This window comes from Nansenia antarctica (genome assembly GCF_963989245.1).
Source record: "Nansenia antarctica genome assembly, chromosome: 3".
NCBI lineage: Eukaryota > Metazoa > Chordata > Actinopteri > Argentiniformes > Microstomatidae > Nansenia > Nansenia antarctica.
This window is the reverse complement of record NC_137688.1, coordinates 65,328,797-65,341,126: the sequence shown is the minus strand read 5'-3', so window position 1 is coordinate 65,341,126 and position 12,330 is coordinate 65,328,797. Positions and strand designations below refer to the sequence as shown.

At 45.6% G+C, this 12,330-nt stretch overlaps 1 protein-coding gene across 1 annotated transcript; it reads left to right on the top strand.

The window, feature by feature from the left end:
• The first annotated feature begins 6,453 nt into the window (after window positions 1–6,453).
• arv1 (ARV1 homolog, fatty acid homeostasis modulator) lies at window positions 6,454–12,274 on the top strand. Its single transcript, XM_080525446.1, has 5 exons — window positions 6,454–6,568; window positions 6,902–7,021; window positions 7,427–7,580; window positions 9,507–9,731; window positions 12,082–12,274. The coding sequence occupies exons 1-5, from the start codon at window positions 6,461–6,463 to the stop codon at window positions 12,213–12,215; spliced, it is 741 nt and encodes a 246-aa protein (XP_080381572.1). The 5' UTR covers window positions 6,454–6,460; the 3' UTR covers window positions 12,216–12,274.
• Window positions 12,275–12,330: the final 56 nt, after the last annotated feature.

The window sequence follows — 12,330 nt, the reverse complement described above, 5'->3', positions numbered from 1 at the left end:
GTAAATTAGCCTGCTTCCGACACAGAAAAACGGCAAAATAGCTTTATACTAGCTTATCCTGATGTGATTTAGAACATGTAAGGATACTGGGTGGTAGAACACACATATCTAGGAAAAGTCATGAAAGGAGGGTCCTGAAATTTGATTGAGTGCAAAGATTTTTTTTTTGTCACAGGGATCAAATGGCTGATTAAGTGTTAAATGAAATTATACCAATCAGACATACCTGGTGTAAAACCGGATGTCCTCGTCGGAACCTGCGAACCGCCTCAGGCTGAACTTGGCCTGTAGCTGGACGGTCTCTAGCTGTTTCTGGAGCTTTTCGATTTCGCTCTTCAATGACTCGTTTTGGGCCAGGACATCCTCCAAAGCGACAGGATTAGGAGCCACGCAGTAATCATGGTCTTGCAGGGTGACCTCCATCTCATCAGAGGAGTCCTGCAGAGCTGGTCTAGGTGCTGGTTTGGTGAACTGGTTCCATTTAAAGAGAGAAGGGACGACTCCTTTCTTCAGCCTCCTTAACCCACCTGCAGCTGGCACAGCGAAATCACCCGGCTCGAAATGCCGACTGCACACTTTACTACTCTTGGTGACACAAAATGAGTCCCTCCGAATCAACGCTAGCCACTTAGCATTTTCCTCACAGTTGCTAGGGAAGGAATGGAAACTTAAATGCGAATTGTAGCGTGCCGAGTTCGCACATTGTGCCACACAACAGTGGTAGGTGGAGCCTGACTCACGGCGTTGGTACGTGAAGGCCCGTTTTTGCTTCGTTCCAGAGGCCAGCTCGTCGTCTTTAGCTTGCATGACTAAGGACTTGTACCGTGCCATCTTGGCTTCAGGTTTCTCATTTTGGTTTGTGTTCACAAATACAGAAGGCACAAAATCAGGACTAGACCAGTCCAATGACACCTCTCCTGCAGAACAAACACACACACACACACACACACACACACGTTTACTATACAGATACAACACCAGCTAGTGCTGGTTACTTTGGCTAGATGTTAGTCTAGCTACATATTACTGACAATTGTTCATGTAAACAATAGGTTTTCCATTGAAATCAGAGAGTAGATTAGCTACAGATTGTAGAGATACTTTACCTGATATAAAATGGGCGCCACACACACGAGCATTCTTCATCGTGTCATCAGTCCAGCTGCTGTCAACACGGTTAATCGCTTGCAGCCACAGCCGCCGCCGGTTGCTCTGAAACGGTCGTGATCCTGACGGGATTCGGTAGAACTTGAGTCCGATAGTCGTGGAATACCGATTCTGACAACCGAACACGCAACAACCAGACATTTATTTATGCTAGTAGCAGTTGTTAAGCTATGTTAAGCTTACCTAACTCTAACTCTGCGTCAACAATGTTGTTTTTGTCCGAGGCGAGCTTCCGTTGCCTAAATGCGCGCGCATATTTTGATGACGTTGACTGTGAAACCTTCTTCTTCTTCTTTTCAGTTTGAATGGCGGTTTGCGACCAACTTGAGGCGCATTACCGCCACCTACCGGACTGTGTTTGGACGGTATATTTGACACGGAAAACTTAAAAATGAAAGAAATAAACAAAATTGGGGAGAGGAGTTAAATCTTGTCTATCAACCCAGTATCTTTCAAATACTGAATTACCTGTTTGTCCATTTTGATTGCACTTCCTAATAAACTCTCCACAGTAAACCCCAATGTAGCCCTATGAATTGCTGACCTCAGCCGCCCTCTCTGCTCCTCATATTCCTCACACTCCAGTAATACATGCTGCACCGATTCTAGGTTATTACCGACTCTAGGTTATTACAGTAATCACACATTCCATTTTAATGTTTTCCTATCTTGTATAGTGTGCTGTCGAGTCCAGTGTGCGACTGTGAAACCATCTCGAAACTGAGAAACTCGCTGTCTTCTTCTTCTGTTGGATTTAACGGCAGCTTGCATCCTTCACGTTGCACTACTGCCATCTTCTGGATTTATCCAATTCCTACATTGTCCATCTCGTCACTAATGAGTTCGGTTGCCTTTTATATAGCCGGGCATTCGATTGTGATCAATCAGATTGGACAAAAAGATGGACAATGTAGGAATTGATGGTTTCACAGTCGCACACTGGACTCAACAGCACACTATACAATATAGGAAAACATTACAAAATAAAATCAAGAAAACTGCTTTAAATTGTGTGGTACTGGCCTGCCTGAGCTTACAGCTTAATTCAACCAGGAGTGCCCATACCTGTTTCATACCTGTTTCATACCTGTTCCTTACCTGTTTCATACGTGTTTCATACCTGTTTCATACCTGTTCCAACTTCCATACCTGTTTCATACCTGTTTCAGCATCACTCATACCTGTTCCATACCTGTTTCATACCTGTTTCATACCTGTTCCATACCTGTTCCATACCTGTTTCATACCTGTTTCATACCTGTTTCAGCATCACTCATACCTGTTTCATACCTGTTTCATACCTGTTTCATACCTGTTTCATACCTGTTTCATACCTGTTTCATACCTGTTCCATTAATTAATTGTTCTGTTAATCTAATTTAATTGCATACACTAATGCATCTGCAGGTCAACCGTGGTGTTTTTGAGGCTCTGGGTGTCAAACACTGCATCACGTCAGCCTACCACCCCCAGGCCAATGGACAGGACAAGTGCACAAACCGCAACGTGAAGACTGCGTTTGCCAAGTACTGTGGGGAGGGACAGAACGACTGGGATGCCCATTTGAGGGGCGTCGTAATGAGCATCAACACCTCTAAGCAGGTAGCCTACTATTGTGTAACAACTGCATATGTAAACAATTCAAACAAACATAGAAAGAAACAAAAAACTATTCAAACAATATAGAAAGATGGTGAAATGCTATTGATTGTACTTGTGTTTTGTTTTACAGCGATCAACCAAGTACACCCCGTACTTGGCACTGTTCGGACGGCACCCTCGCAGCCCAGGTGTCATCAACACAACACAGACTGAGGAGGGTGACGACTCAGCTGTGGTTGTGGTTGATTTGCCAGAGGAGGATGTACAGGCGAAGACTGTCGAAGTTACAGATCTACATGCAAAGGTGATGTGAAAATGGCAATTTATGCATAATAATATCTAATAATAACAAATATGCATACAATGGCAATATATGCTATAAAATATGAATATGTTTCAAGGGACAATTAATTAAATGATAATAAAAAAATCTGATTTACCAGAACATCCAAATTGCCCAGGCAAGGCAGAAAAAGGCCTACGAGGCCCGGAACAAAAAGGGGGTCAAATCCTTTGACTTCAAAGTTGGGGATGAGGTCCTACGGGCAAACAAGCGGAAGGAGGGATGGAAAGGAGGGTGACTGGAGGCCAATTGGTTTGGGCTGCACATCATATCCTCCATCTCACCCAAGGGTGTGGTGATGCTGTCCAGCACCAAAGGGCCTCAGCTAAAGCACATCATATCCACCATCTCACCCAAGGGTGTGGTGATGCTGTCCAGCACCAAAGGGCCTCAGCTAAAGCAGGGTGTGAACGTTGCCCAGCTGAAGCCGTTCATCAGGCCTAATTTGAGAGGTATTATTATTGTTAATACAAGGGACACACACTAAGTGTGTATGTGCAGTAACTGTATGTATGTGACGTATGTGGTTAGATGTGGCTACAGGCCACGCTTTCAACTGCCAGGCTCTCCCTCCGTCTCTCTGGGGCCTACGTCCAGGATCGGCCTGGTGACAGACTAGACAGCATTATTAACATTGGCCATGGAATTGTCCTGCCGGAGACCGGCTGTTACCCATTGATGCATCCTGTCTGTCCATAGCTCCCGCTCTGTAGCATCTCCACTCCTCCTTATGGTGGTGACAATACCCGGTCCCTTGTGGGGGTCACTACACTCATTGGTGTGATTATTATCATGGTTCTGCTTGTAGAAATGCCACTATGGTGGTGACAATACCCGGTCCCTTGTGGGGGTCACTACACTCCTCATTGGTGTGGTTAATCTCATGGTTCTGCTTGTTTGAGGTTTTCCCAAATAAGATATATATGTATATGTACACATGCTATATTTCATTTAACCTACACAATGTTTTTACTTGATTCCAGCTAATTTGTGAATGAATACGTTTTTGTTTGTGTATGGTCAATCCATTTTTATGTAAATATGGTTTCATGCTGTATTGATTTACAATAAATTCATTGCATTTCATTCAATCTTGTTGCTTTACTACAAAAAACACATCTGATTGAGGAAGACTACAAAACATTGAGAAAGGATTTGGTAAACCAAGTATTTCATGCGTCATATGGTAAGAAGAGGGGTGTGGCCATAGTAATTAATACATCTCTACCATTCTCTGAAGAGAAAGTGATAAAAGATAATAGGAGAAGATATGTAATGGTTGACCCTATTACATTAACCATAGCTAAAGGTAATGAATCTTTTTTTCATTTCATACCTATTAGTTTACTCTAACGAATTAAAATGATTAACAAGCATAATGGCACAGAGAATGCAGAGATGTGTATATATACAAAGGGTTGAAATATATGTTATTATTATTATTACTTTATTATCACATAACAGCTATTTGAAGCAAACTATGGAAAATGTATAACTGAGTAGTGAAATACTCAGAAATAGTTAAATACATTCTTAGAAATGTCTACCATGTCATGATTACAAAGATACCACTTGAACACACACACTGTGACACATTGGTCACACGCGCGGGCGCGCGAAACACACACACACACAACAGTTTCAGATCTACTAACTAACGGGTCTTCGTCGTCATCTTTGGCATCGCGAATCATAGCGAATCATAGCGCTACAATCCGCTACATATCCGGTCATATTTCCCCACTTTTCCGGTTCCGGCCATAGGTTCTGCCCTTTCCGGCCATAGATATATACATATGGTACCTACATCGGAATTCATCAGAGCAACGCATCCGGGTACTTTCCCCTCCCGTAATGTCCACGCCCCTTTTTGGGTGATAGAAGAGTAGAAGTTTGACTGGCGGTCAATGGGAATTTCTGGTCTTTGCTACTTTAATCCGATAAAATAAGAAAACCGTAGTGCTTTTTAGATATTAGGAGCACAAATCCGATGGCCGGTTAGGCAAACTATAGTGTCATTGCCGATCAATGATCGACGTCGTTATATAGAGAAAATTAATGAAATAGGGGTTGATTCATCAGAGCAGTCATACGTCATCTCCCTGTCATCAGGGATTTGTAGTTCTTCAGTTGATTTGCCGTCGGGTGGTTCATCCACATGGATGGAGGCAGACTGAAAGGACACACATTCATTGCCTATTTCATAAATGTTCTCCATATAACGACGTCGATCATTGATCGACAACGACACTATATAATTGTTTGCCTGACTGGCCATCGGATTTGGGCAGTCTGGGGATTTACACGGCAAATCAAATGAAGAACTACAAATCCCTGATGACAGGGAGATGATGTATGACTGATCTGATGAATCAACCCCTATTTCATAAATGTTCTCTATATAACGACGTCGATCATTGATCGGCAACGACACTATATAATAGTTTGCCTAACTGGCCATCGGATTTGGGCTCCTAATATCTAAAAAGCACTACGGTTTTCTTATTTTATCGGATTAAAGTAGCGAAGACCAGAAATTCCCATTGACCGCCACTTTTACACTTCTATCACCCAAAAAGGGGCGTGATCATTCTGATGACAGGGAGATGACGCGCAATTGGTCTGATGAATGGAATACAATGCAAATTACATCGGATATCGAAAAGCAATTCAAATTAGTACCCAACACTCGAATGGAATACAATGCAAATTACACCGGATATCGAAAAGCAATGCAAATGAGTACCGTGGCAACATGGAATACAATGCAAATTACACCGACACTCGAATGAATTACACTCATCACCAAATGTAATACGCTGCGCTCAAATGTAATACACATGCTCAATGGAATACACTCATGACCAAATGTAATGCGCTGCGCCAAATGTAATACACATTGATTTTATTTTGGCACAAATATGCCGTATTTTTGCATTGTATTTAGTGTTACACGTGTATTGCATTCCGATGTGTGTATTGCATTTGAATGTGGCACGATCCACCCTCCATATCTAGTGGTCTACATGTGAAACTGTCATTGACAGCAACACTGTTGAAAGTACGTTGCTGTCCAGCACCCTTTCTTTCTACCTTGTATAAGTAGTGGCAGTGCTGTTGGTGACTTTTGGACATAGTGAACATAAACATTTGAGACGCTGAAACAAACAAGATCGTAATACAAACACAGGCAGCTGAATTAGCCATATCATCCCAATGACACAAGACCCAGACTGTCAAAACCAAGTAAGCGACTACAACTCCCAGCGTACCCTGCCGAGAAAACCCGGAAGTCTGTTCGGTCCTACTACAACGACAAGCTGGTAGCTCGGTCGCCACCGAGCAGCGATGTCCACCGCAGGAGCTGGAGCGGTCTTCAGGTGTGTCGAATGCAGCGAGGAGTCGCACGAGCTCCACAGAGATTATAGTAATGGGATCTTGAAGATAACCATATGTGTGAGTTAACAGTACTGATGATCTCTGCTGCCTGTCAACAACTCATAGCTGATGAACTGATGATATGCCACCTTATGCTATTGTTGTTGTTATTATTATTACTATTATTATTATTATTATTATTATTATTATTATTATTATTGCATTGCATTGCATTTTAGATCGTTTCATCGTGTTGCTTGTCTTAAAGCATTACATTGCGCTGTGTCTAGTAGGCTATATCGTTAATGTGACAGTGTCAGAAGTTACCATCAGCTAGATGTGTGTGGTCTGACAGTGTGTCAGCTAGATGTGTGTGGTCTGACAGTGTGTCTCCTCCTCTGGTTCTCTCAGGGATCCTGTCAGAGGCCGGTGGACAAGTACATCGAGTATGACCCGGTCATTATCCTGATCGATGCCATTCTGTGTAAAACTCAAGCTTTCAGACACATCCTGTTCAACACCACACTGAATGTAAGTCGACCGGTCCAAAGCTGCATGCTTTAGGCCTCCTTGTGTGTGTGTGTGTGTGTGTGTGTGTGTGTGTGTGTGTTTTCTGCCTGCTGTGTGATGTAATCTGACTCCCTCCTCAGATCCACTGAAAGGTGTGTGTGTGTGTGTGTGTGTGTGTGTGTGCGCGTGTGTGCACGTGTGCGCTCACACGTGCATGTGTGTGTGTGTGTGTGTGTGTGTGTGTGTGTGTGTGTGGGCTCACACGTGCATGTGCGTGTGTGTTCTGCCTCCCCGCGTGTGTGTGTGTGTGTGTGTGTGTTCTGCCTCCCCTGGTGCATGCGTGTGTGTGTGTGTGTGTGTGTGTGTGTGTGTGTTCTGCCTCCCCGCGTGTGCGTGCGTGTGTGTGTGTGTGTTCTGCCTCCCCAGATCCACTGGAAGCTGTGTGTGTTCTGCCTGCTGTGCGAGGCGTACCTGCGGTGGACTCAGCTGCGCGGGGCGGACCTGAGCAGCGACCCTGCTGACATCATCAGATACACCAAGGAGTGGGACTTCTACGGCCTCTTTGGACTGGCCATGCTCGGTGAGGTCATAGTTCACTGACAGAGTTCAAAGGTCAAGCTAATCATGCAGCTAAAGGAACGTCCACACAGACAGGCTAATCGTTGGAACACAAACGTTCTTAGACCTGTCTAGACCTGGGGCGGCTGTGGCGCAGGAGGTAGAGCCAGCGTCTAAATGATCGCAAGGTCGGCAGATCGGCGGTTTGATTCCCGGCTGGCCACATGTCGAGGTGTCCTTGGGCAAGACACTGAACCCAAATTGCTCCCAATGAGCGGGCCAGCGCCATGCATGGTAGCTTGCTGCCATTGCTGTGTGTGTGAGTGTGTGTGTGAATGGGTGAATGAGAGGCTGTTGTAAAGCACTTTGGAATAAGGTGCTATATAAGTCAGTCCATTTACCGTTTATAACACTGTAATTACTATTAGACATTTGACTGCCAAAAAACATAAAGTGTGTTATAATGATATGATATTCCTTTGTGAATTCAGCGTGGTAATAGCTGGTATTTTTTTACACGCTTTTGACATCATGATTAAACGTGATGACATCATGATTAAACGTGATGACATCATGATTAAACGGGAGCCACGCTCTTTAGAACCCTGAGGTTCTAGTACTGGTCCTAACACGGTTCTGTCCCCTGACAGTGTTCTAGTACTGGTCCTAACACTGTTCCCCAGAGCTGACAGTGTTCTAGTACTGGTCCTAACACTGTTCTGTCCCCTGACAGTGTTCTAGTACTGGTCCTCACACTGTTCTGTCCCCTGACAGTGTTCTAGTACTGGTCCTAACACTGTTCCCCAGAGCTGACAGTGTTCTAGTACTGGTCCTAACACTGTTCTAGTCCCTGGCAGTGTTCTAGTACTGGTCCTAACACTGTTCTAGTCCCTGACAGTGTTCTAGTACTGGTCCTAACACTGTTCTTGTCCCTGGCAGTGTTCTAGTACTGGTCCTAACACTGTTCTAGTCCCTGACAGTGTTCTAGTACTGGTCCTAACACTGTTCTGTCCCCTGACAGTGTTCTAGTACTGGTCCTCACACTGTTCTAGTCCCTGGCAGTGTTCTAGTACTGGTCCTAACACTGTTCTAGTCCCTAACAATAGAGTAACTATCTTTGACTGCCAAAAAACATAAAGTGTGTTATAATGATATGATATTCCTTTGTGAATTCAGCGTGGTAATAGCTGGTATTTTTTTACACGCTTTTGACATCATGATTAAACGGGATGACATCATGATTAAACGGGAGCCACGCTCTTTAGACCTCCTAGGGAGAACCCTGAGGTTCTAGTACTGGTCCTAACACTGTTCTGTCCCCTGACAGTGTTCTAGTACTGGTCCTAACACTGTTCTGTCCCCTGACAGTGTTCTAGTACTGGTCCTAACACTGTTCCCCAGAGCTGACAGTGTTCTAGTACTGGTCCTAACACTGTTCTAGTCCCTGACAGTGTTCTAGTACTGGTCCTAACACTGTTCTAGTCCCTGACAGTGTTCTAGTACTGGTCCTAACACTGTTCTAGTCCCTGGCAGTGTTCTAGTACTGGTCCTAACACTGTTCTAGTCCCTGGCAGTGTTCTAGTACTGGTCCTAACACTGTTCTAGTCCCTGACAGTGTTCTAGTACTGGTCCTAACACTGTTCTAGTCCCTGACAGTGTTCTAGTACTGGTCCTAACACTGTTCTAGTCCCTGACAGTGTTCTAGTACTGGTCCTAACACTGTTCTGTCCCCTGACAGTGTTCTAGTACTGGTCCTAACACTGTTCTGTCCCCGGACAGTGTTCTAGTACTGGTCCTCCTAACACTGTTCTAGTCCCTGACAGTGTTCTAGTACTGGTCCTAACACTGTTCTAGTCCCCTGACAGTGTTCTAGTACTGGTCCTAACACTGTTCTAGTCCCCTGACAGTGTTCTAGTACTGGTCCTCCTAACACTGTTGTGTCCCCCAGAGCTGGCGGTGTTCTCCGGGTCGGTGCTGTGGTTCCTGTGGCTGGTGCGGTGGGTCCAGGGGGTCAGTCTGGACCTCCGGCCGCTGGGCCGAGCCCTCCTGCTGTCCAGCTACGGCAAGGTGCTGCTGATCCCGGCCGTGATCTGGGAGCACGACGACTACTCCCCGCTCTGCCTCAGCCTCATCAAGCTGTTCGTTCTCACGTCCAACTCCCAGGCCATCAGAGGTGAGACGCAGCGCCTATGTCCATCAACCATCAATCAGGTTACACCTTAACTCAGGGGTCCCCGAACTTTTTTCCTGTGAAGGCCACATAACTTTTCCCTTCTCTGATGGGGGCCGGGGTCAGTTTGTAACAAAAAAGGTGTGACGATCGCAGGGGTGCCTAAACGTAAACATTTATTGTTTTCCAGAAAGCCACACATAACCAAATATTAATAACCCTTTCCGGGATCTTCACAGAAAAAAAAGTCAGGAAATAAATAATAACACTATTAATGAAATAAATAATAACCAAATGACCCTCTCTGGGTTCTTCACAGAAAACTGAACTGCTCCTCCTGAGACATCTACTACCCCCAGCACTGCGTCTCCTGAGACACCCGTTTTTCCCCTTTACTGTGTCCCCTTTGACTTCTACTGCCCCCCTTGTACTGTTTCTCCAGTGTCTATATATACGTATATTAAAAAAGAAGTTTTCCTTCCATCACTGAGACTACCAATGGCCCCTGGCCTGAGCTAGATTACTCTTCCTGATACGACTGGTGGATTGATGATTCACTTGCTTAGTCAAATGTATTGATTGTAAGTCGCTTTGGAATAAGGCGTCTGCTAAATGCCAAAAATGTAAATGTAAATGTAACCAATCATCAATCAATCAAACTTTATTTAGGGGGCGGCTGTGGCGCAGGAGGTAGAGGCTGTGGCGCAGGAGGTAGAGACTGGTGGAGGTAGAGTCTGTGTCTCAGGAGGTAGAGGCTGTGGCTCAGGAGGTAGAGGCTGTGTCTCAGGAAGTAGAGGCTGTGGCTCAGGAGGTAGAGGCTGTGTCTCAGGAGGTAGAGGCTGACAGACAGAGGCTGTGTCTCAGGAGGTAGAGGCTGTGGCGCAGGAGGTAGAGGCTGGTGGAGGTAGAGGCTGTGGCGCAGGAGGTAGAGGCTGGTGGAGGTAGAGGCTGTGTCTCAGGAGGTAGAGGCTGTGTCTCAGGAGGTAGAGGCTGTGTCTCAGGAGGTAGAGGCTGTGGCGCAGGAGGTAGAGCCAGCGTCTAATGATTGAAGGTCGGCAGAAAGGCGGTTCGAACCCCGGCTGGCCACGTGTCGAGGTGTCCTTGGGCAAGACACTGAACCCCAAATTGCTCCCAACGAGCGTGCCGGTGCCATGCATGGTAGCTTGGCCACCGTTGGTGTGTGAATGTGTGTGTGAATGTGTGTGTGAATGTGTGTATGAGAGGCCGTTGTAAAGCACTTTGGAATAAGGCGCTATATAAGTCAGTCCATTTACCATTATTTATATAGCACAAGTAGTACAATAGTTAATAAAATACAATGAATAAATGAATGAAAACAAGAGGTAGGAGATAAGAAATAGATCAAATAAATACGACACAATAAAACCAGGAATAAAACAGAGAACCAGGAAGTAGGAGGTACGAAATAGGAGTAAAAGTGCAAGTTGAGATAAACACTAGATAAAAGCAAGTTAGCTTTAGCTAATGAGGGTAAAACTTACTCCTGAAGTTCAGATACCCCCACCACCACCCGCGTGTTCGAATAGCTAGCTTCTTGATAGCGTAGCTGGATCACATCTGGTATTTTTAGGACATGGTCACGTGTGTTCGAGAACTGCAGGCGTTACAATGTGCCCGTCCTCTGATTTCTACCTCCACCAGCCTCCCCCTGATCCATCATAGTTGCTGGATCAGTGCTGGAGAGGGTCCTGTGAAAGGGACAGATTATCTGAGCCAGGCCCCTCCCACTGACCTCTGACCCCTCTCCCAGCACAGCGTGGGTCACTGTCAGCAGCTGCGGTGGTCCTGGGCGGCAGTACCGTTGTCTGTCAGCAGGGGACAGCTCTGAGTGCAGCTCAGACCTTGTTATGCTGAAACATGAGTTCCCTGTTTGTCCCTCCAGAGCTCAGACAATGTCCCAGTCTGATCCCTTAATGCACTAAAACTAAAACTGGCATTCCTGTCTCTGTCTGGCCCGTGCCAGGTCAGGGGTCAGGGGTCAGGGTTCAGGGGTCAAAGGTGACGTTGTGAAGCTCTGTTGGGTGTCTGGATGATTGAGGCTGCTCTGATACGGCGCTTAGTTCCCTGACGACGACAATATATCGACAATATACAGTATCTGTTTCTCAAATCAGCTCGAAAGGTGGAGATAAAAACTCACTAATCCGCAAATGTGAGAAAATAATGTTTTAAGGAAATGTTTTTAAAATATTTGTTTTCATTTTTAGTCTCAATTCTAAACTCATCGTTTAATGATGTGTTTTCTCCTCCTCTCCTCTCCTCTCCTCTCCCCTCCCCTCCCCTCCTCTCCTCTCCTCTCCTCCCCTCCCCCCCCTCCCTCCTCTCTCTCTAGTCATCCTGAACAGCAGCAGAAGACTGTCTGTGCTGGCGGTGTGTGTGGGGCTGCTGATGGAGACCATGGTGGCCCAAGGCTTCCAGAAGCTTCCCTGGAGCATCCAGGACATACTGGCTTCCACTGACCTCTGACCCCACTGACCACTCCCACTTCTCCTTGGTTATTATCATTGAGTGAGACACAAGCTGTTCTCTGGTGGGTTAGGGTGGGGGGGGGCATGTTTAGTGTTGCCTTCGGTCTGAGGGG